The 24,020-nt window shown below is 42.6% G+C and overlaps 1 protein-coding gene across 2 annotated transcripts in view; it reads right to left on the bottom strand.

Moving 5' to 3' along the window:
• Positions 1-3,743: 3,743 nt before the first annotated feature.
• Positions 3,744-24,020, bottom strand: part of UXS1 (UDP-glucuronate decarboxylase 1) — an 86,936-nt gene continuing 66,659 nt past the window's right edge. For both annotated transcript variants that reach the window (XM_089681272.1, XM_089681271.1), the window contains exons 14-15: positions 17,664-17,767; positions 3,744-4,704 (exon numbers count right to left, since the gene is read on the bottom strand). In XM_089681272.1, coding sequence (XP_089537398.1) covers positions 4,573-4,704; positions 17,664-17,767 — 236 coding nt within the window. In that variant the 3' untranslated portion in view covers positions 3,744-4,572. The remainder of the gene's footprint in view (positions 4,705-17,663; positions 17,768-24,020) is intronic.

Below are 24,020 nucleotides of genomic sequence, written 5' to 3' on the forward strand. Positions count from 1 at the left end.
GGCGTAGAACAGCATAGCTGGAAGATCCACCTTTGAGCGAAAGCATTGATCCCTCCTGCTCCATCTTCCTTGTTCAGGGAAAAGAACTGACTAGTTTTGGTATTCTAACTATTTGCAATCAGATCGATTTGCGGCTGACCCCATTCCTGAACTAAGCTGAGGAAAACTTCCTTCAGCTGGTGTCTGCTCAGGAAGTCGGCTACCAGGTTCAGTGAGCCTTTGAGATGGACTGCTGAAAAGAATGCCAAATTGACTTTCATCAAAGTCCTTCTTCTGCCAGACTTTGAAGACGCTTGCTTCTTGTACCACCTTGCTTGTTTGCGTAAGCTACCGCTGTGGCGTTGTCCGTGCAGACCTGCACATGTTGACCCTGAAGTTCCTGAGAGAAAGCCACAAGAGCCAAAAGCAATCTATTTTAATTCCCTCCAGTTTGGGGAGTTTGACCTTTGCTGAGCCCCTGTGCAAGCTGACCTCCCAGGTGTGAGCCCCAGGAGCTAGCATCCATGGTGAGGATCCTTTCCACTGGAAAGGACCAGGCTAGACCTTTGGAGAGAACCTCCTGCCTCCACCACAAGAGGGATCTCTTCACTCTGGAGGGGACCCTCATCTTCTTGTCCAGTGAGGCCAAGTCCCCATTCCAAACTCTCAGGATGAATAGTTGAAGGGACCTGAAGTGTAATCTTGCCCACTGGACCGCCGGTGTGGAGGCTGTCAACAGGCCCAGAGCTGACATCACATCTGGTGGTTGCCTTGAAGAAGAGTCAAAACCGCCTGTATTTTCTGCATCTTTTCTTCTGGCAAAAAAACTTTCTGCTCTGCCGAAGAGATGCAGAACCCCAGAAACAAAACCTTCTTGGATGGGGTCAGATTGGATCTCTGCACATTGACAATCCAGCCCAGACTTTCCAGATGACTGCAGGCTACCTGAAGGTCCTTCCTCAACTGCTCTTCTGAGATTTCCAGGAACAGAAAGATAATCTAGGTAGGGAATTGCCATAACACCTCCTAGCCTCAAGGGAGCTAGGGCTTCTGCCAACACCTTGGTAAAAATGCAAGGAGAGAATGACAGCCCCGAAAGGCAGTGCCCTGAACCTCGTGTCCTGACCTCAGAGCTAGCCTTAAAAATCTTTGGGCATGCTCTGATTGGGATATGCAGATAGGCGTCCCTCAGATCGACTGATGCAATAAAGCAATCGGGAAACAGCAGGTTTCTGACCGAAAAGATTGAATTAATTAGGAACCGCTTGTATCACTCTGCTTTGTTCAAGGGTTTTAAGTTGAGGATCAACCCAAATTTTCCTTACGGTTTTCCTAGTAGAAATATATGGGAATAAAATGCCATCTGTTCTGCCCGGACCGGAACCACCACTCTTTGGAATATCAGATCCTGAACCAGGTTCTTCATCGCAAGAGCTTTTACCGGATTCTTCAGGATATCCAACGAAAAACCTTCTTGGGGAGACCTCTGCAAACCATCTCGTAACCCCGGCTGACCAGATTAGAGATATACAGGCTCAAAGTTATCTTCTACCATTGTGGAAGGACCGCCTGCAGTCTCCCTCCCCCCACAGGGAGCATGGTTTTCTCTTCACAGGGAAAGACGTTTTCCTGTCTGCTGTGCGATCTAAATTTGACTAAGTCTGGCCCAAAGAGGAGATCTCCTGAAAAAGGGATTCCACACAGCTTAAATTTTGATGTAGAGTCCCCCTACCATGTTTTTAACCATAAGGCTCTTCTTGTTAGACAAGGCAGCTGAGCGAGCTGTCATGCGTATGCATTCCGGACGCATCGGCTATATACCCTACCAGCTCTTGTGATTGCAGCGAAGGAATCTAAAATCTCATCCTTTGGGGTCCCCGCATTGATCAGCACTTTAGCTGGTTGAGCCAATGCTCCAGATTTCTTGCTATGCATGTGAATGCCATAGCTGGCTTCAAATTCTCCATTTTGGAATGCCATGCTCTCTTCAACAGCAAATCCATTCTTTAATCCATAACCTCTTTCAGGCTCCCCCATGTCTTCAAAGGCTAAGTCTGTGCTTTTTGAGACTTGGGAAATTGCAGCATCAACCTTCGGCACTTTGTTCCATAGGGCAGAGGAGTCCTCTTCAAACGGGAACCATCTCTTGTGGGATCTAGAAAAAAAACTAGTTTCCTTTCCGAATCCTGCCATTCCTTTTTTATCATATCTGAAATGGCCGAATGTACAGGAAAACATCTCCCTTTTGGCTCACTAAGACCCAGGTACATTTTATCATGGACTGCAAGGTTGCACTTCACTCAGCCTTCATGGAAGCAAGAAAATCACTAGAAGTTGATGCTGCCTCCTCTCTCACTTAAGCAGAAACGCACTCCTTGCATAAAAGGCTTTTTCCAAGCATCTGACAATTTACACTTGCATGAAGGACATCTCCTCTTGCTAGATTCCTTTTTACTGCCCTTAGCCTACGACAAAGCACAAGGAACATAACCGCTTAGCCACGGTCTGACCTTAAAACACACAAAAGCACCCAGTGCAACCAGGGCCCGAACGTCCACACCACCAGTGCACTGACCCCACACACCCAGGATCCAGAACACAAGACAGGCCCTCAGCCACTAGGGGGAAAAAAAAAAAGAAAACGCAGCATAATACAGTTTGCACATAGGAAGCTCTCTCCTACCTGGGCTTTGCCGATGCCTCCGCCAGTCACTCCTGACTCCTCCCTCCATAGCAGAGCCTGCAGAGGTCCATGTGGCTGTCTCTTGGTTCCAGCACCCTGGAACGCCCGCTGCGCCGGCCCGGGACCGGAAATAGGCACTGGGCTGGGTCCTGCCCCCTCCCCGTGGCCAGAACTGATGCTGCATACCCGACCAGAAGCTCCGCCCCTGCCCGGAAGTGACCACACGGGCATGCCTAGACAATGCTGGACACCAAAAACATGGCCACCGACATTGCGCACACCTGGACACCAGGGCTGCAGGCTACCTGGTTGTACTGGCACTGAAAGGGGAGACTGGAACAGACCTCCCCACCAGGGTCCCTGGAGGACCCCGCTGCAAGAAAAAGAAAGAGAAAACAAAAAAAACAAAATGTAAAAAAAATGGCAGCACCTGAGAGAATGCAGTCCCCACAATTCCTGTATGTTCCTACCTGGAAACATAACTGAGGACTGTGGGGAGACGCCTCCAATTTGAAGTCTAAATGGGTGTGTGTTTCCTGCGAGAGGAGGTGGAGCTGCATTCTCTCATGTGCTGTTCCAAAAGACATTTTGAGAAAAAAAAAAAAAAAAAGCTTACGTTCACATATCTAAAACCATTGTGGAAGTCTTTATAGTGGGTTTTTTAATTTTTTTCTTGACAGTAGATACGAACAGAGTAATCTCAGGTGAGACAGTTCAGTCTACAATAACATATACAATAAGCATTTCAACAGTTTTGCTTTTAACTTTGCAAAGACCCATAAGAGCCAATTATTTTGTAAGTGTTTCCATGCTAACAGTCAAATCTCAGTAGTCCGGTTTGGATTTAGACTAGCTGTTAAAATTATAAAGCTTGCTCATGCTTGGACCTGGCCTACTAAACAGTGAAGAAAGGAAAACCTGTGAGCATAAGTATGGGAACTCACACCCCACCACCTGGAATAAACAGTACTGACAAGTACACCAGTTCTTTTCCGCTCTCACTGTGCTTTGACTGGCACCACTGGCATGACAATAAAATGGAAATCCACATTTAAAAAAAAAATAGCATAAACAAGCCCCAAACAGTAGATATTTTTTATTAAAATAGCATTTTCAACCACCATAAACTGATAATACTTTATTTTTTTATTCAATAGTACACGTGACAACACCATAGTGATTCAAAATAATCTTAATAGCTGCTTTAAAATCCAAATTTACAGCTCAGTGAAACCTTGAAGAAAATAATCATCTTTACAGTAAAAAAAAAAAAAAAACCACATACAAAAAAATAACAAAACAAAACAAAAAACAAATAAAGCTTTCTGACATACATTTTAACTTTTCATCCCATTACTCTTCAAGGGATTTACCTTATATCAATAATATTTCAGAGAGGCTCCACTGGCACTGTTGCCTCCATTTTCTGCATAGAATACATCTAAAATGTAAAAGTACCCATCATACTATTATTACACATAAATAATATTCTTAAACATTTTAGCTTCAAAAAGAAACCATTTATTTGAACCCGTTGTACTTGGCAGGGTCGAAACGACTGAATGACAATGCTTAGCTGGCCCCACCACTGGCAACAGGGCTGACCTGTCCAGAGACAGTCAAAAACAGTCAAAGCAAGATATATAAAATGTTGAGACTTCCATGTGTTCTACACTACTGTACATAGATAGACAAATTTTAAAAAGTGCAAGGCAATATCTGCAGTTCTCATTGTTATTAGGCACATCCATTCCTTTAAAGCAAGCTTTGTAGGGAAATTCCAGTTTTTTTTGTCTTCATGATGCCCTCTCAGAAGTCTTGTTCTCTTAGAAAAGGACCAAACGGGAGAGGCAGAACAAAAATTACATCTTGTAAACCATCAAGTGATCCCAGTTTATTTTATGGAGTGTTCAGCTGTGTCGCATTCTGCTTTTCTTTATCCTTGCAGGTTTAGGCTTGGGGATATATTGATTGTTTGCTTGATATTCAAGTTCCTTCCTAAAGTAGTGGATAGTTTTGTTCAAGCCTTCCTCCAGTGGAACCTGCAGAGGGGAGACAAATACATTTTTATGATATACACCTTTTAACAATTGCTGTTCTTGAGGCCACTGAGAATTCTATTAACAAATGTCTACAGGAAAATGCCAGAATAGGTGTTGGGTCTTAAAAAGAACTTGTGCTGCCACTGATGACCTTGCTGCCTGGTCTCAGTACTTTCCTACTGACCCGGAAAAAGTATGAAGAGTGACAGCTGACTTCACTGGCTGCATACTTGCTCCCGAACATTAAAGCCAGAGGAAAACCATGCAAGCCACACAGCTACAATTCTCAGAATAAGGTCAGTGCTTCAAACCTCCAGATTTTTCTTTAGGTTTCCGTTCACTGCTTTAAAAATCCAAACTTTTATATTCCATAAAAATATAGTAATTTGAAAAAGATTTACAGGCAATTTTAGGTAATAAATATGCTGGTTAAATAGATCTAAATAGTACTTCTAGTTTGTGAACAAAAAACACAAAACAGCTTTGCTGTATAAGTATACGTGAACTCTGATGTTGTAAAACAACCCATTCACTTAAAATAGAAAAGCAGTGGAAAACATTTGTGTGTGTATATAATAAATAAAATAACTTATTCATAAGTGATCACATGAACTCTGTTCTCAGCTGCATAAGAAGTGGGGGTGGAGACTGCAGGATGCATTGAAATAGCAATAGACTGCAGGTGCGGAAGAGGTTTCAGCACAAGCTTGGCCCCTGGAGGACAGGCAGGCTGCTCTTCCAGCACAGCCAGAAAACTGACCACACTGGGAAGGATCTGCTTCTATGCCTTGTGTGGTCAGTATAAAATAGGAAATCAGGAGGAGTGGAAGGATCATGAGGTATTTCACACAAAAGGAAGTAATGAAAACAGAACAGGATATCTTTTACACACAAGTACATGGTACCTCAGGCATATATCAGGAATATTAACCGCCTCCCACCCGCCATATAGTCCAATGACGGACGCAAGGCGGTTCTCTTGTTCTGGGAGGAAATCGTATGATGTCCTCCCATTCTCACCGCACAGGCGCGGCTCCGGGAGTGCGCAGCGTCCCTCGGACACAGCAGATCACCGATCACGGAAAGAGCCGAAGATGTCGGCTCGGTCATCCGATCAGCTGTGTCCAAATCACAGCTGATCACATGTAAACAGGGAAATGCCGGTTATCGGCATTTCTCTCCTCTCGAGCTGTCACGCTGACAGCTCGAGAGGAGAGTAGAGCCGGTAATCGGCATTCCTCGGAGGGGACATGTACACTGATCATCAGGGTACTGATGATCAGTGTGCCCTGATGATCAGTGTAGCGCCAGCAGTGCCACCTGTCAGCTCTCATCCACGCCACCTGCCAGTGCCCATCAGTGCCACATCAATGCCACATATCAGTGCCTACCAGTGCACATCAATGCCACATAGTGCCCATCTGAGCTGCCTTTCAGTGTCACCCATCGCTGCCAGTCGGTGCCGCCTACCAGTGCCCCATCAGTGCCGCCAGTCAGTGCTGCATTTCACTGCCCATCAGTGCTGCCTTTCAGTGCCCATCAGTGCCACCTACCAGTGCCTCCCATCAGTGCCCATCACTGCAGCCTATCAGTGCCCATCACTGCAGCCTCATTAGCACACATCAGTGAAGAAGAAAAATCACTTATTTACAAAATTTTATAACAAAAACTAAGCAAAACATTTTTTTCCCCAAAATTTTCAGTGGTTTTTGGTTTAAGAAAAAACCCAGAGGTGATTAAATACCACCAAAATAAAGCTCTGTCACAAAAAAATGATAAAAATGTCATATGGGTACCGTGTTGCATGACCGCACAATTGTCAAAGTGTGACAGCGCTGAAAGCTGGAAACTGGCCTAGGCAGGAAGGGGGTATAAGTGCCCTGTAGGCTAGCGGTTAAATGTTGGGGTATCAAACACTATCATAGATACCAACTGTATATTGTGATCTTAACCAACATTAGATCCCCTTAGTGCAAACCTAAATACAGATGTGGGGATCTGACTCAACCCTCAGTATGTGTTCTTGAAAAGTCTTTTCACCCAAGATTTATTAACAATTTCTGTCTCACAATGACAGAACAATGAATCTAACAACAAAAGTAAACAAAGTATAGGTATATCCATGTTGTTTTAGTTTTGGATAGAACATGTAATGGTTACCTGTCAGTTTTTTTTTTTGGTGACTGTTCCACTAGTGAAATTTCTGTTCACTTCCTGTCCCAGACAAAAAACAATTACAAGGAAATCTATCTCATGAGGGGGGAAAATCTCTTGATATCTGATAACAGCCGAAATTTTTTTAGTATGAATCACATTTTGTCTTGGTCACAATGATCACAAGGACAATAGCAAGAGTATATGTCCTCAGCAGAGGACATGGATAGCAATAAAAACCTAATAGGCTCTCTAAACCTTTCCTGTTCTATTCAAAGCTGAAAAAGAAATTGTATCTGATTTATATTATTGCAGGAGTTTTATACAGGGAACAGAATGTGCAAGAGTTAAAAGACATAGCAATACATTTACTAACTTTTAATATTTAACATATGCCAATTTGTAAAACATGTATAAGTTTTAAGAACTTTACTGGAAAACTATACTTTGATCTGTTTCTACATGCAAGTGACTCCTCATCAGTAATTTCACTGAAGCATACTGAAGTCAGCCTCTCCTGCAATGGCTGATAAAAATAAATCAATACGCTGTGCTCAGTTGTAAACCCTGCTGTATGTAAATGCAGCATCAAACTTCTCAAGTTCACCACAGGTATGGGAACATCTACATACATATTTATGAATGTCATTGGCAGCATGTTTCTACCATATGATGTGACCTACATTTCACTTGCCATTTTCTGCTAAATAGAGAAGATCTACTTACAGGAATATGGACAAAATATCTAAAATAACATTCAAACAACCGATGTTATACATCAGAAATACATTCACTTGGCAGGCAATACTGATGGCACACATCCACTCTGTAGAGAAAACCTGGCAATGCACACACTGGGATACCGGTAGTAATCTGGGGTGGGGATACTGGGGCACCATACGTCTGCTCTGGGGTGGGGATACTGGGGCACCATACGTCTGCTCTGGGGTGGGGATACTGGGGCACCATACGTCTGCTCTGGGGTGGGGATACTGGGGCACCATACGTCTGCTCTGGGGTGGGGATACTGGCACCACACGTCTGCTCTGGGGTGGGGATACTGGCACCACACGTCTGCAACAGCTAAAGACTTACACTTAAGGCTAAAGTCAGACCAAGGAAACCACTCACCTGCACTGTTCTGGCCAGGGAGGGAGCAACGCTGAAGAGGCAAGTGTTTTTATAGCATAAAAATGTTAACAGGTGCCTTAGTAAAACTATACAGTCATATTTATGGTTTGACTACACATACAAACAAAACTCTTGACCTAAACTTTGGAATGCTGGTTCTTCAACATACTAGGCCCATAAAAAGCATGGGCAGGGTTTTATACTTGATCATACATAATATGCTGATAATGCAGTCTTTTACAGTACATTGTAAAAAGAAGATTTTTGGCTTATTGTAAAATAGTCTTCAAGTACATTAAAAGGACACAGGCTGAAGTATTTCAGGTGCATGATGTTAAGCTGACGTCTCCAGGAGATGAGACACTGGCAAACAAGGCTGTAACCCCTCCCACTCCCTTTGTACCACCTTTGTTTTTAGCAAGATCATATATAGTGGATCATAAAGTGTCTCAATGTACTCCAAGAAAAGGATTTTATGGGAAGCCAAAAATAATGTTTTCTTAATCAATATATTAGGGGCACAGGGTGAAGTAATTCAGGTACAATGAGATGTCCAAATGCAGCCCAACTGAGGGGTTTGCAACACAGCAAACAAAACGCTAACAGGCCCACAAGTAAACAAAAGGGGCTCAACACATCTTAAAGCGGAACGTCACTCTCTCAATCAACATTGACTATTTGTAATCCTTATGCTGCTAGCATTGGTAAATACATAAGGAAAACATATAATATTTACTTGTTTTAAGCTTTTTTTTTTTTTTACATTTCTTCAGTTCCTTCTTAGTTTCCATGCCAAGGCAATAGATGTCATATATCTCAGGAGTCTTCAGGAGGAGAGGGGGGGTTTTCTCAGCTAAGCACACCCTCCTGCCTGCATGCTTGAGCTAAGGGCAGATGGATTCCAGGAAGTAAATGCTACATGAAACATCTGCCCTTACTCAAGATGGCCACTGCCAGAAATGTTAGGAGGCATTTTACAAAGTGATTTCCCAGCACTGCAGTATCACTTGGTGGCGTGGCGAGTCCCATAAGTGCAGTACAAGCTGGTGCGGTGGCGAGCACAAGTATTGTCCCACAACCAACAAGAATTTAGACACAGGCCTGTAGAGCCCCTAATATCCTTCCGGATGAGCTTGCAAATCCCGACTGGCAGCCCACAAATTCTGCAGCAACCAGACTTCCCCCATTCACTGCCCAACTTGGAATTCAGGTGAAAACAGTAAATTTAACTACTCCCCTTGATTTTTTGGAGCCGTTCTTCATGAAACATCTGTATGCATTGATTGTGGATCAAAGCAATTTATATGCACAACAATTTATCGCCGCCAACCCAAATTCAAACCTTGCCAGACCATTCGCATGGAAACCCATTACGGTTTCCAAATTAAAATATTTTTTGGGCATAACCCTCAACATGGGCATTACTAAAAAAAAAACGAATTGCAGTTGTATTGGTCCACAGACCCGATTCATCATATGCCGGTGTTCTCTGCTGCCATGGCCAGACAGATATGAGAGTATAATGCGTTTTATGCATTTCAATGACAAACTGTTGTCATCGGGGTGACCCTGAATATGACCGGCTCCACAAAATTCGGCCCCTCGTAAATAACCTTAATCAAAGATTTGCAAATGTCTATACTCCCGAGCAAAACATCTGCGTTGATGAGTCCCTCATTAATTTTTCTGGCCGCCTTGCATTCAAACAATTTCTTCCCAGCAAGCGTGCCAGATATGGGGTCAAGATGTAGAAGACATGGACTTTGAATGGTTATACCAGGATGATGCCTACAGCTGCAGGCATCATCCTGGTATTGTTTTTTTCATCTGGCGATCGGCTTTCATGTAAAAGCAATCCTAGTGGCTAATTAGCTGCAGGATTGCTTTTAAAAGCAGTGGAAGATGCCTCCCCTCCCCCGCTGCCTTCCACAGCCTTCTCGGGCAGTCCCGTACCATCGGGGGAACATGAGAATGCAGCCAGTGTTTCTGCAAGCTGACCCTAGAGCTGTTTGGTGACCGGAATGGTGCAAATCATCTCTATAGTCTAAGAAATCGGAAGCTATGAACATTTCTTCACTTCAGTTTTGCAGGATATAAACAGAGCCATTTGTAAATTGGAAAAGCATCTGATCAAATAAAAAAAACAAAAACACCCTCGCATCTCCCCCCTTCCCCTGCACGAGCGCTGACCCTGTGACGGTATGTAAACAGCGGTTGCACCATGCATGTGAGGTATCTTGGCGAACGTCAGATCAAGGGCAGTAATTCTAGCACTAGATCCCCTCTGTATATCTAAAATGGTAGCTTGTAAAGGCTTTTAAAGCGTTGCCTATGGATTGCACGGGGCATGCACAGTTTTAAAAGCATGTCATGTTTGGTATCGATTTACTCGGCATACCATCTTTTATATTTTACCAAATAATTGGCCAATATATTGTGTTTTTGTGCATTAAAGTAAAAAACGTTTATTTTTTTTAAATTTGAGGTTGAAAAATTGCTGTGCGAGTACTATGTGACATAAAAAAATTGCAGCCCCACCATTTTATTCACTAGGGTGTCTGCTTTAAAAAATATATAATGTTTGGGGGTTCAAAGAATTTTCCTAGCAAAAAATACAGATTTTTTTCATGTGAACAAAAAGTGTCAGAAAAGGCTTGGTCTTCAGGTGGTTAGAAGAGCGATTGATGTGTGGCATAAATTTCTAATGCTGAGCATAAAATGCCCCCACCCCCCAATACGATCCCTTTTTTGGAAAGTAGAAAACACCACAAACTATTTGCTGAGAGGCATATTGAGTCAATAGAAGAATTTTTTTTTTACCACAAGATTTTGGAAAATGACCAAAAAAAAAAAAAATATAAATAAATATATATATATTTTTTTTTTTTACACAAAATTGTCACTTAAATGATTTATTGCTCACACATGCTATGGGTATATGTGGAATTACTCCCCAAAATACATTCTGCTACTTCTCCCGAGTATGGGGGTACATGTGAGAAACCTTTTGGCAGTCTAGCCAAGTACAGAACCCCAAAATCCAATAAGCACCTTCAGGCTTTTAAAGAGCTTTATTTCCCCATTACACTTCCTGACTACCCATCACAGTTTCGGAGGCCCTGAAATGCCAGGATAGCACTTAACCCCCCCAAATGACCTCTTTTTGGAAAGTAGACACCCCAAGGAATTTGATAAGAAGCATGGGGAGTATTTTGCAGATCTTATTTGTTGCCACAAGTTTTTGGAAAATGAAGAAAGAAAACAAGCATTTTTTTCTTTTTTTTTATATTTCAAAACCTTGTGAGAAAAAATGAGATCTGCAAAATACTTACCATGCCTCTTTTTAAATACTTTGCGGTGTCTACTTTACAAAAAGGGGTCATGGGGGGGAGGGGGGGGGGGGGTATTTGGTGCTATCCTGGCATTTCAGGGCCTCCGAAACGGTGATAGGTAGTGAGGAAGTGAAATGAGGAAGTTGCGCACCTTCAGGCTTTCAAAGTGGTCATTGGATTTCAGGCTCCTGTATGTGGCTAGGCTCCCAAAAAGTGTCACACGTGGTATCCCCATACTCGGTAGATGTATCAGAATGTAAAAAAAAAAAAAAACATTTTCCATGGACTCAATATATCTCTCTTAGCAAATAGCTTAGGGTGTCTACTTTCTGAAAAGGGGTCATTTGGGGTTGTTTGTACTGTCCTGGTATTTTAGCACCTCAAGAAATGTGATGGGCAGTCAGAAAGTAAAAGCTGTGTAAATTCCATTATCTATACCATAGTTTGTAGATGCTATAACTTCCACACAAAGCAATCAATATACACTTAGTGGGATTTTTTTAACCAAAAACATGTAGCAGAATACATTTTGGCCTACATTTATGAGTTTTTTGGATATTTATGACAGAAATGAGAAAATGTTTTTTTCTAAATTTTTTTCGTTTATAGCGCCAAAAATAAAAAGCGCACAGATGATCAAATGCCACCGAAAGAAAGCTCTATTTGTGTGAAAATTATTTATGTACTGTATTACATGACTGCGCAATTGTCAGTTAAGCTATAGCAAAAAAAATGGCGTAAATTGCAGTATCTATACCATAGTTTGTAGACGCTATAACTTTCACACAAAGCAATCAATATACACTTATTGGGATTTTTTTACAAAAACATGGAGCAGAATACATTTTGGCCTAAATTTATGACTAACTTTGAGTTTACTATATATTTTTTAAAAAACAAAAGGAATTATTGTGGTGCCAAATACTAAAAGTGAACTAAAAAATTATATAATAATAAATTGGTGTTTACTTATTATTTAACCCCCCAGGGGGTTTTGCAGCTGCCCATAAAAAGAGAAAGAGACACTTGTATGTGAACTAATAGTGAATACTCTGATGGGAATACATTAGACCTCGTTTTCTCCCATCTTTGCACTCCCTACAACCTCACAAACACCCCCTTTCCTCTCTCTGATCACAACCTCATCACCTTCACAGTTTCCTCATCTTCAAACACCTATCCTTCCAAGCAGCAAACAATTACCCGCAGAAACCTTCACAACTTGAACCCTGCTCCTTTCCACTCTGCAACTGACCGCCTCTATGACAGAATCTCTCCCCTGTCCTGCCCTGACCTGGCCACTGCTGTCTACAATAGTTTGCTTTCATTCACACTAGACTCACTTACTCCTCTAACACGAAGCATTAGGCCCCGACCATTACAACCTTGGCAGACTGAACACACCAGAAATCTTAAGCGACATAGTCGTGCGCTGGAGCGATTGTGGCGTAAAACCAAATCTCACCAAGCTTTCACCCTATATAAATATCTGCTTTCTTAACATACAATTCCTCCCTCCATGCTGCCAAACAAGCCTACTTTGTCACTCATCACTAGCTTGTCATCCAGTCCTCGTCGTCTCTGCTCTACTTTTAACTCTACTTTCTCCCGCTCCACCCAGTACCTCATGAGATTGCAAATCATTTCAAAAACAAGACTGATGCAATACGTAGGGGCATCGCCACTGCACAGACATCCATCCCACTTAGCATACCTTATACTAAACCTCCCTCAACATTCTCCTTTTGACCTTGCTACTACTGAAAAGGTCACTAAGGTTTTCTCAGAAGCCCGTCTCACTACCTGCCCCCTGGATCCTGTCCCCACACAACTACTACGGTCACCCTCTTCTTCCATCCTATGCTCCCTCAGTCACATCTTCAATCTCTCCCTCTCCAACGGTGCCTTCCCCTCCCCTCTAAAGCATACACACATCACTCCCATACTTGGATCCCACCAACCTAAACAACTTAAGACCCATCTCCCTGCTTCTGTTTACCTCTAAACTCTTAGAACGCTTAGTCTACAATCGCCTGAGCTCCTACCTCACTGACAACAACTTTCTTGACCCTTTACGTTCTGGCTTTCGCTCACTACACTACACTAAAAACGGCCCTACTAAAACTCACTAATGATCTACTAACTGCTAAAACCAATGGCCACCACTCCATACACTTACTACTTGACCTCTCTGCGGCTTTTGATACGGTTGACCATCACCTCCTCCTCAAAAAACTCCACTCTTGGCCTCCGAGATTCTGCTCTCTCCTGGTTCTCCTCCTACGTATCGCAGCGCTCCTTCAACGTTACCTATAACTCGCTCTTCCTCTTCACTCCCTCTTTCTGTAGGGGTCCCTCAAGGTTCCGTCCTTGGACCCCTACTCTTCTCCATCTACATCTCCTCCCTTGGTCACTTGATAAATTCCCATGGCTTTACGTACCATCTCTATGCTGATGACACACAAATCTATCTTTCTACCCCTCACCTCACCCCTTCAGTCGCCTCTCGCATTACTAACCTACTAAGTGACATATCGGCGTGGATGTCACTCCACTTCCTCAAACTAAATCTTTCCAAAACTGAGCTCTTAGTATTCCCTCCAACCCGTGCCCCCTCCCCTGACTTCTCCATCACGATCACTAACACCACCATCAGTTCCTACCCTCACGCCAGGGTGCTAGGTGTAATCCTAGACTCTCATCTGTCCTTTGAGCCCCAAATCCAATCGCTGTCCAAATCTTGTAGACTTCACCTCCGCAACAACTCCAAGATACACCCGTTCTTAACCTCGGAAACTACTAAGCAACTTATTCACTCCCTTGTTATATATCGCCTTGACTATTGTAACTCCCTCCTGATTGGCCTACCTCATCGCAGGCTATCCCCTCTTCAATCTATCATGACTGCTGCTGCCAGACTCATCCACCTCACTAGCCGTTCTGTATCAGCCACCCTTCTCTGCCAATCCCTCCACTGGCTTCACGTTGCCCAACAGATAAAATTCAAAACATTAACAATAACATACAGTTGTGTTCCAAATAATAGCAGTCAGACATCACTAACCTGATCAATCACTGTTTTTGGTAGAAATATTTCTAAACGGCAAATAATTTACTAGCAGGTGTAGTAGAGTAATAGAAATCCAACAGACCCAACAGTCATAACATGCATGCTGCTGATTCTGTGTAACTGAATCACTAATTAAAAGGGGCATGTTCAAAATAATAGCAGTGTGGAGTTCTATTAGTGAGGTCATTCATTCTTTGAAAAACAGGTGCCAATTATTGCCCTTATTTAAAGGAAGGAAGGCAGCAAATGTTGTACATGCTGGTTACAGTGCATTTCTCGCTGAAATTTTGAGGGAAATGGGTCGTTCCAGACATTGTTCAGAAGAACAGCGTACCTTGATTAAAAAGTTGATTGGAGAGGGGAAAACATATAAAGAAGTGCAGAAAATGATAGGCTGCTCAGCTAAAATGATCACAAATGCTTTAAAATGGCAACCAAAACCTGAAAGACGTGGAAGAAAGCGAAAAACTACCATTCGAATGGATAGAAGAATAGCCAAAATGGCAAGGACTCAGCCAACAATCAGCTCCAGGAAAATCAAAGAAGGTCTCAAGTTACCTGTGAGTACTGTTACAATTAGAAGACGCCTATGTGAAGCCAAGCTATCTGCAAGAAGCCCCCGCAAAGTCCCACTGTTGAAAAAAAGACGCGCTGAAGAGGTTACAATTTGCCAAAGAGCACATTGACTGGCCTAAAGAGAAATGGTGCAACATTTTGTGGCGTGATGAAAGTAAGATTGTTCTTTTTGGGTCTAGTGGCCGGAGACAGTTTGTCAGACGACCCCCAAACACTGAATTCAAGCCACAGTACACTGTGAAGACAGTGAAGCATGGTTGCGCAAGCATCATGATATGGGGATGTTTCTCATACTACGGTGTTGGGCCTATTTATCGCATACCAGGGATCATGGATCAGTTTGAATACATCAGAATACTTGAAGAGGTCATGCTGCCTTATGCTGAAGAGGAAACGCCCTTGAAATGGGTGTTCCAACAAGACAATGACCCCAAACACACCAGTAAACATGCAACATCTTGGTTCCAGACCAACAAGATTGACGTTATGGAGTGGCCAGCCCAATCCCCGGATCTTAAACCAATAGAAAACTTGTGGGGTGGCATAAAAAAAAATGTAGTTTCTGAGGCAAAACCAAGAAATAGAGAAGAACTGTGGAATGTAGTCCAATCATCCTGGGCTGGAATACCTGTTCACAGGTGCCAGAAGTTGGTTGACTCCATGCAACACAGATGTACGGCAGTTCTCAGAAACAGTAGTTATACAACTAAATATTAAGTGATTCAAAGGAAAGCAAAATCTTCTTCAAACATTTTTCAGTTTATATAGTGAATGTTTGAGTTTGTAAAGAAGAATACAAATACTGCTATTTTTTTGAACAGTCTAATATTCACTTTTCTTAAATTTTTTTTTAGAGGAACAACACAAATTTTATATATTTTTCTTCATGTTTTGATTTGGAATAGAATGTGTAGTGTTCCCAATGCATTTGTGTGTATGGAAATAAAAGCTATTAGAAGGATTTTGAGCTTTATTCACTTTTTTTCAAACACACTGCTATTATTTTGAACACAACTGTATAAAGCCATTTATAACTTTGCCCCAAATTACATCACCAATCTTATCTCCAAATATCACCCAAACCATACTCTCCGCTCCTCACATGACCTGCTCTCTAGCTCCCTGGTCTCCTCCTCCCATGCTCGTCTCCAGAGCTTCCCCCATCCTCTGGAACTTACTACCCCAATTTATTAGACTATCGCCTACTCTGCTCACTTTTAGGCGATCTCTGATAACCTCTCTGCAGGGAAGCCTACACTCAGCTAATAATGGAATCTTCTACTATTCCTACCATTCCATCCCCCACAGTTACTACCTTTTGTACCACTAGCTCCTCCCTCCTAGATTGCAAGCTCCAAGGAGCAGGGCCCTCCAATCCCTTTTGTATTGAACTGTATTGTTGCTGTATTGTCTCCTGTTATATTGTAAAGCGCTGAGCAAACTGTTGGCACTTTATAAATCCTGCTCTGGTGGGAGAATCTGTCCACAGGACAACTATTAGTCATGCACTCCACAAACCCGACCTTTATGGAAGAGTGGCAAGAAGAAAGCCATTGTTGAAAGAAAGCCAGAAGAAATCCCGTTTGCAGTTTGCGAGAAGCCATGTGGGGGACACAGCAAACATGTGGAAGAAGGTGCTCTAGTCAGATGAGACCAAAATTTAACTTTTTGGCCTAAAAGCAAAACGCTATGTCTAACGGAAAACTAACACTGCACATCCTAAACACACCATCCTCACCGTGAAACGTGGTGGCAGCATCATGTTGGGGGGATGATTTTCTTCAGCAGGGACAGGAAAGTTGGCCAGAGTTTAAGGGAAGGTGGATGAAGCAAAAAACGACAATAATTTGCTCCCTTCTCTTTAGAAAGTTATTGACTTGTATTGGTTAATCCAGTATGTTAGACTAAATAGGACTCTTGCCCCCGCAAATACCTCAACCCACTGTTATAATGGAGTTTATAAGTTTTTATAGGAATGTTGCTCACCTTTGTATTTGTTGATGTTACCGTACAACCTTGTATACTTGGCCGAATTGTTTCTTCTGTGCTGATTAATGGACTTGCAATGCACATTGCAACATTTTACAAATAAAGACTTTTTTTTAAATGAAAATTAGACATTTGTCTGCAGACAGACACCCCTCATGCACTAACTCCTCTAGCAGGAATAGTGTACAAACCCACTCATCCTCTGCCGACTATGTAGAAACAGTTGCAGCCACAGAGAAACAAGGTGCAGGCTTGCAACCCCAGTGTTCTCAGACATAGTTGTTGATAATTCCTCCTTGGACAAGATAAAAGAGGGAGCAACTCCTGAAGGAGATAATGAAGACTGAAACGTGGGCAGAGGACAGTAATCGAGACTACTGGTGACAGGTCCCATGGGAGGTACACTGCAAGCTACCATCTCTCTCGCTCTCTCTCTCTATATATCTATCTATATCTCTATCTCATTTATTTATTCTTTCTTTATTTCATTTCACCCCCACTCTCGTCTAGACAAGAATGATGTGTTCCTGCACCAGGACAATGATGGACAGGTAAGTTGTGAATTGAGGACAATCCAGCCTAACAGGTAATAGGGGCAAGTTTAAAAAAAAAAAAACCCCCAAAAAGAAACAAAAAAAAAAAAAACAAACAAAAAACTGACTGAATGCCACAATTTCAACAGAAAAGTATATTCCAGTTATACATACCACAGGTTCCCAACCAAGCAGAAGTTTAGCTTTTCTGATGTCTGGCTTTCGCCTTTGAGGATCATCTTGAGCTTCAGAAAGAAAGTTGATTTCCCCTCCACTACCTATAAGGGCAAAAAAAGATCTCACTACATGCACAACTAACAGAGTTTCACATGACCATAGCATAGCACACGCTTTTATTTGCAAATCCAATTTCATTAAGTTTTACATGTAACAACATATTCATATACAGCATGCATCACTAAATGGTGGACCGAGTTCACTGTCCCATCTGGACCCATGCAGTCCTGTCATCCCTACAAGTGAACAAAAATACCTTGGCATCTGCCAGATATGTACTCCTAAGTCTTGTTGTGGGATGACAACATTCAGCATTTCTGTGGAGTGGTGTCAGCCCTGCCCAGTGTCAAAATGCTCCGAACCATCTACTCTCCCTTTCCCACAATAAAGGCTAGTCTTATAAAGTAGTATACAAGGACTGGGAGGGCTTACAAACACAGAAGTGAACACTGAACAGCTATGAATTTCTAGCAAATACAATCAGATAAAACGAGCGCTGGATAAACATACAAAAGGAGCAGCTAGCAAGAAAAGGTAAAAACCTCAAACCCTCTCATCAATAATAAAATAAAACTCATGCAGTGCTAAAAGTATGAGAAAACACATAAAATCATAAATTATATGATACCAATATAACGAATTTAAAAAATATGAAAGTGACCAAGTTCAATGACCTTATCTATTATAGTGACATAACTAGATATTAATATAAAATTACAAGATATAATATCCACAAAAGTTTAAAGTGCCAGAAATCAAATACACGCACTATGGCGTATGGTGAAGTGCAAGTATACCCACCAAAACATATGGTGAAGTATAGATGTGATAAGAACGTCCCCAAGTGGCATTTCCAGGTGCATATGTGATTAGTCTCTGATTAGTGTAGATCCGTGATGGTGAAAGAAAATAAATGGCCATAGATTGCACTCACTAGAGAGCGCAAATGAATGCGCATTTGAGTATTAAGGACCAACTCCTGGTCATCAGCATCAGGTTACTTAAAACATCAGGTCATCTGGTGGGCATCAGAAAGGGCAGACAGCACACCATCAGGTAGTATTCAGCACCGAGGATGGATTAGCCACCAGGGGAATCACAAAGGCCTTTGAAAAAGGAACATGTCAGGAAGCCTGCCTCATTGCCACAGTATGGTTGGTACAGTTTCTTATGGACACCAGACTACCAGATCGTTACTATTTGGACATAATTTTTCCATTGTGAGTTTATTTTATCTTTTCATTTAACCTTGAATAAAATTAAGTTACTTGATTAAGGGAAGTCTTTTTGTTTTGGCTCACTTCTGGTGAGTCTTTTCCACAAGGATACCCATTGTGACCTGACTGAAGTTACTAGTGTGATTCCCCTGGTGGCTAATCCTAGTGGCTAATTAGCTGCAGGTTGCTTTTACAAGCAGCGGGAGACGATGCCCCCCCTCCCCCACTGCCTTCCAGGGCAGTCCCGTGCCATCAGGGCAACCTGAGAATGCAGCCGGCGTTTCTGCCAGCTGACCAGAATGGTGCCAATCACCTCTATAGCCTAAGAAATCGGAAGCTACGAGCATTTCATCACTTCAGTTTCACAGGATATAAACAGCGCCATTTCTAAATTGGGAAAGTATCTGATCACACTGATCTTGGTTTGATTAGATAATGTAAGGGCAGAGGAGATATCTAGAGTCTGATAGACCCCAGATTTCTCAAAAAAGAATATACGACAATGCCCATTGAAGTTATAGGGGATATTTGCATTCCCTGTGATAGCATTAACAGTGATCAAAAAAAAAAAAAAAGTACCCTCCCCCCCCCGCGCACATCTGCATTTGTAAGAGTTGACCCTGTGCCAGTATGGAAACAGCGGTTGCACCATGCATGTGAGGTATCGCCACAACCATCAGATCAAGGGCAGTAATTCTAACACTAGACACTGTAAATCTAAAATGGTAGCTTGTAAAGGCTTTTAAAAACTGCCTATTAAAAACGTATGCAGTTTGTCGCCATTGTATGGGGCATGCACAGTTTTAAAGCATGTCATGTTTGGTATCTATTTACTCAGCATACCATCATCTTTTATATGTTACCAAATAATTGGTCAATATTTTGTGTATTTGTGCATTAAAAGTAAAAAAGTGTATTTTTTTTTTTTTTTTTAAATTGCGTTTGAAAAATTGCTGCGTGAGTACTATGTGATATAAAAAATTGCAGTACCCACCATTTTATTCACTAGGGTGTTTGCTTAAAAAAAATATGTTTGGGGTTTAAATTAAATTTCCTAGCAAAAAATACAGATTTTTTTCATGTGAACAAAAAGTAATCAGAAAAGTCTTGATCTTCAGGTGGTTAGAAGAGTGAGTGATGTGTGGCATAAATTTCTAATGCTGGGCATAAAATGCCCCCCACCCCCCAAAACGACCCCTTTTTGGAAAGTAGACACCCCAAACTATTTACTGAGAGGCATTTTGAATCAATAGAAGAACTTATTTTTTTTACACAAGTTTTTGGAAAATTACAAAAAAATTTATTTTTATTTATTTTTTTTTTTTTTTTACACAAAATTGTCACTTAAATGATTTATTGCTAACACATGCCATGGAAATATGTGGAATTACTCCCCAGAATACATTCTGTTACATGGGGGTACCACATGTGAAAGATATTTTGGCAGTCTAGCCAAGTACAGGACCCCAAAATCCAATAAGCACCATCAGGCTTTTAAAGGGCGTTATTTCCTCATTACACTTCCTGACTACCTATCACAGTTTCAGAGGTCCTGAAATGCCAGGATAGCACCAAACTCCCCCAAATGGCCACTTTTTGAAAAGACACCCCAAAGAATTTGATCAGAAGCATGGTTAGCATTTTGCAGATCTCGTTTGTTGCCACAAGTTTTCGAAAATTGAAGAAAAAAAAAACCAAACATTTCTTCTTTTCTTATTTTATATTTCAAAAGCCTGCGAGAAAAAATGAGATCTGCAAAATACTCACCATGCCTCTTTTTAAAATTCCTTGGGCTGTCTACATTCCAAAAAGGGGTAATTTGGGGGGTTTGGTGCTATCTTGGCATTTCAGGGCCTTCGAAACTGATAGCTAGTGAGGAAGTGAAATGAGGAAGTTACGCACCTTCAGGCTTTCAAAGTGGTCATTGGATTTCAGGCTCCTGTATGTGGCTAGGCTCCCAAAAAGTCTCACACATGTGGTATCCCCATACTCGGTAGAAGTAGCAGAATGTATTTTGAGGTATAACTCCACATATACCCATGGTTTGTGCGAGAAATATATAATCAGAAAGCTTAAGGTGTCTACTTTCTGAAAAGGGGTCATTTGGGGGTGTTTGTACTATTCTGGTATTTTAGCACCTCAAGAAATGTAATAGGCAGTCAGAAAGTAAAAGCTGTGTAAATTCCATTATCTATACCAGGGGTCCTCAAACTTTTTAAACAGGGGGCCAGTTCACTGTCCCTCAGACCGATGGAGGGCCGGACTATAGTTTAAAAAAAAAACAAACAAATGCGGACACAGTACAGGAGATGACCAGAGACTGCGAACATACAACGGCGACGGGAATACTGGGCCGGCTGCTCCATAAGACGCACAGACATTTCCCCCCAAGTAAGTCTTATGGAGCGAAATAGTGCCCCATCATTGGTGTCAGTGGGAGGAATAGTGCCCCATCATTGGTGTCAGTGGAAAGAATCGTGCCCCATCATTAGTGTCAGTGGGAGGAATCGTGCCCCATCATTGGGAGGAATCGTGCCCCATCATTGGTGTCAGTGGGAGGAATCGTGCCCCATCATTGGTGTCAGTGGGAGGAATCGTGCCCCATCATTGGTGTCAGTGGGAGGAATCGTGCCCCATCATTGCTGTTAGTGGGAGGAATCGTGCCCCATCATTGGTGTCAGTGGGAGGAATCGTGCCCCATCATTGGTGTCAGTGGGAGGAATCGTGCCCCATCATTGGTGTCAGTGGGAGGAATCGTGCCCCATCATTGGTGTCAGTGGGAGGAATCGTGCCCCATCATTGGTGTCAGTGGGAGGAATCGTGCCCCATCATTGGTGTCAGTGGGAGGAATCGTGCCCCATCATTGGTGTCAGTGGGAGGAATCGTGCCCCATCATTGGTGTCAGTGGGAGGAATCGTGCCCCATCATTGGTGTCAGTGGGAGGAATCGTGCCCCATCATTGGTGTCAGTGGGAGGAATCGTGCCCCATCATTGGTGTCAGTGGGAAGAATCGTGCCCCATCATTGGTGTCAGTGGGAGGAACAGTACCCCATTAATGTCAGTGGGGGGAAGAATAGTGCCCCATTATTGGTGTCAGTGTGGGGGGGGGGGAATAGTGCCCCGTCATTGGTGTCAGTGGTGGAAGGGGATCGTGTCCCAACATTGGTGTCAGTGGGAGGAATAGTGTCCCATCATTGGTGTCAGTGGGAAGAATAGTGCCCCATCATTGGTGTCAGTGGGAGGAATAATGCCCCATCATTAGTATCAGTGACACCAATGATGGGGCACTATTCCTCCCACTGACACCAATGACACGTAACTTGTTGACCCCTGCTCCAGCCTAGGTGCTACTGCAGCCAGCATACCTGGTTGCAGCAGCACCATCAGCACGGCACACTTACCTGTCAGCTGTCCTTTACTCCGGCCTCTCTCTCACTCGATGTTCATGGGGCTGCTCGGCTCCGCCTCCTCGCAGCTGATTGGCCGCCTGTGTGCTTTTCCTGAGCTACAGTTTTGGTGCCCAATTACCGGTGAGGAGGCGGAGCCGAGCGGCAGGAGTGACCGGAGTGAATGAAGGAGCAGCACTTCCTGGACTGGATTGTCGTGGGACTGGGACCGGAGCCAGGTAAGGCACAGCAGCCCCCTGCCCGCCCCTGTACTTGGTGTCCCTTCCTGTCCCGCCCCTGCCGGCGGGCCGGATAAATGGCCTCGGCGGGCCGCATGTGGCCTGCGGGTCGTAGTTTGAGGAGCCCTGATCTATACCATAGTTTGTAGATGCTATAAACTTTCACACAAAGCAATCATAATACACTTAGTGGGATTTTTTTAACCAAAAACATGTAGCAGAATACATTTTGGTCTAAATTTATGATGAAATTTTAGTTATTTTTTGTTTATAGCGTGAAAAATAAAAAAAAGTGCACAAGTGATCAAATACCACCAAATGAAAGCTCTATTTGTGTGAAAAAAAGGACAAATTTCATTTGGGTACAGCACTGCATGACCGCACAATTATCAGATGAATTAGTGCAGTGCAGAGTAGCAAAAAGAGGCCTGGTCATTAGGGGGGTAAATCCTCTACAGAGCAAGTGGTTAAATCAAAAGGAAGGAAATAAGAGAAGGTAATTATTAAGCTTTACTTGCAATTTAAAATCAGTGTTCAGGAAACAAGCCCATTAAAATGAAAGTGAATTATTCTGGCACAGAGGACATGGTGGGGATTGGGACAGTGATACCACAGACTGAAGGTGGTGAGAACACTGAAACTGAAAGAGGAGGATTATGTGAGTGGAGTTGGGGACAATGGAGATGGAAAAGGAGACCCCAAAATGTAATCCGGTTATAGCAAGGACTGTCCAAGAACAGGGGAGTCAGTGCTGGGGACATGGGGGATGGAGCAGGGCTTTGTTGTGGGTGATTTTTTTTAACAAATATATTTGTGGGATATACAATTCTCAGCAAGAAGAAAATTACATAAAATTTGTCCTTCCCCATTTCCCTCTTCCCTGCTTGAAACCTTCCAGGACACGCCACACATCCCAGGAGGCTGCACAAAGATCTTGGGCATGTGCAGTGAGGAGCCAGCCGTCAAGCTCCAGGAAGTCTAGTTTGCTTCCACAACCAAAATTGCATTGATGGGACTCTGAAAACCAGTAAAGAACTGGCCCAGGTGAAGTCAGCGCTGGACTCCTTTGCTGGTGTCTTTAGGATTCCTAAAAATCAGCAGCTACAATATTTGTACATGCAATAGAGAAATCAGCGAGCGCTTAAAATGAAATCAGCAGCAAATGCACTACAAAAGGAACCAGAAACCTTCAATAGCATAAATATTCAAAAAGTGCAGCGCTGTAAATTAAACATATCCAAGAGTAATATTATAAAACCAATGATTGTGCAAATCGTCTATATAGTGCAAAAAACCATAAAGTGTAATTGTAAAGTGTCAATATATGCAACAATTTTATATATATGTATATAAATGGATGTAAGTCCATGTGGAAGTAATATTCTGTCACCAGTTAGTGATGTTAAGTGAAGATCCCGTGCTCAGGTGATCTCAAATACATTCCATGTGATA

The sequence above is a fragment of the Staurois parvus genome, unplaced genomic scaffold (assembly GCF_062004578.1).
Source record: "Staurois parvus isolate SC_StPar_1 unplaced genomic scaffold, SC_StPar_1.0 ptg000262l, whole genome shotgun sequence".
In the NCBI taxonomy this organism is placed as follows: Eukaryota; Metazoa; Chordata; class Amphibia; order Anura; family Ranidae; genus Staurois; species Staurois parvus.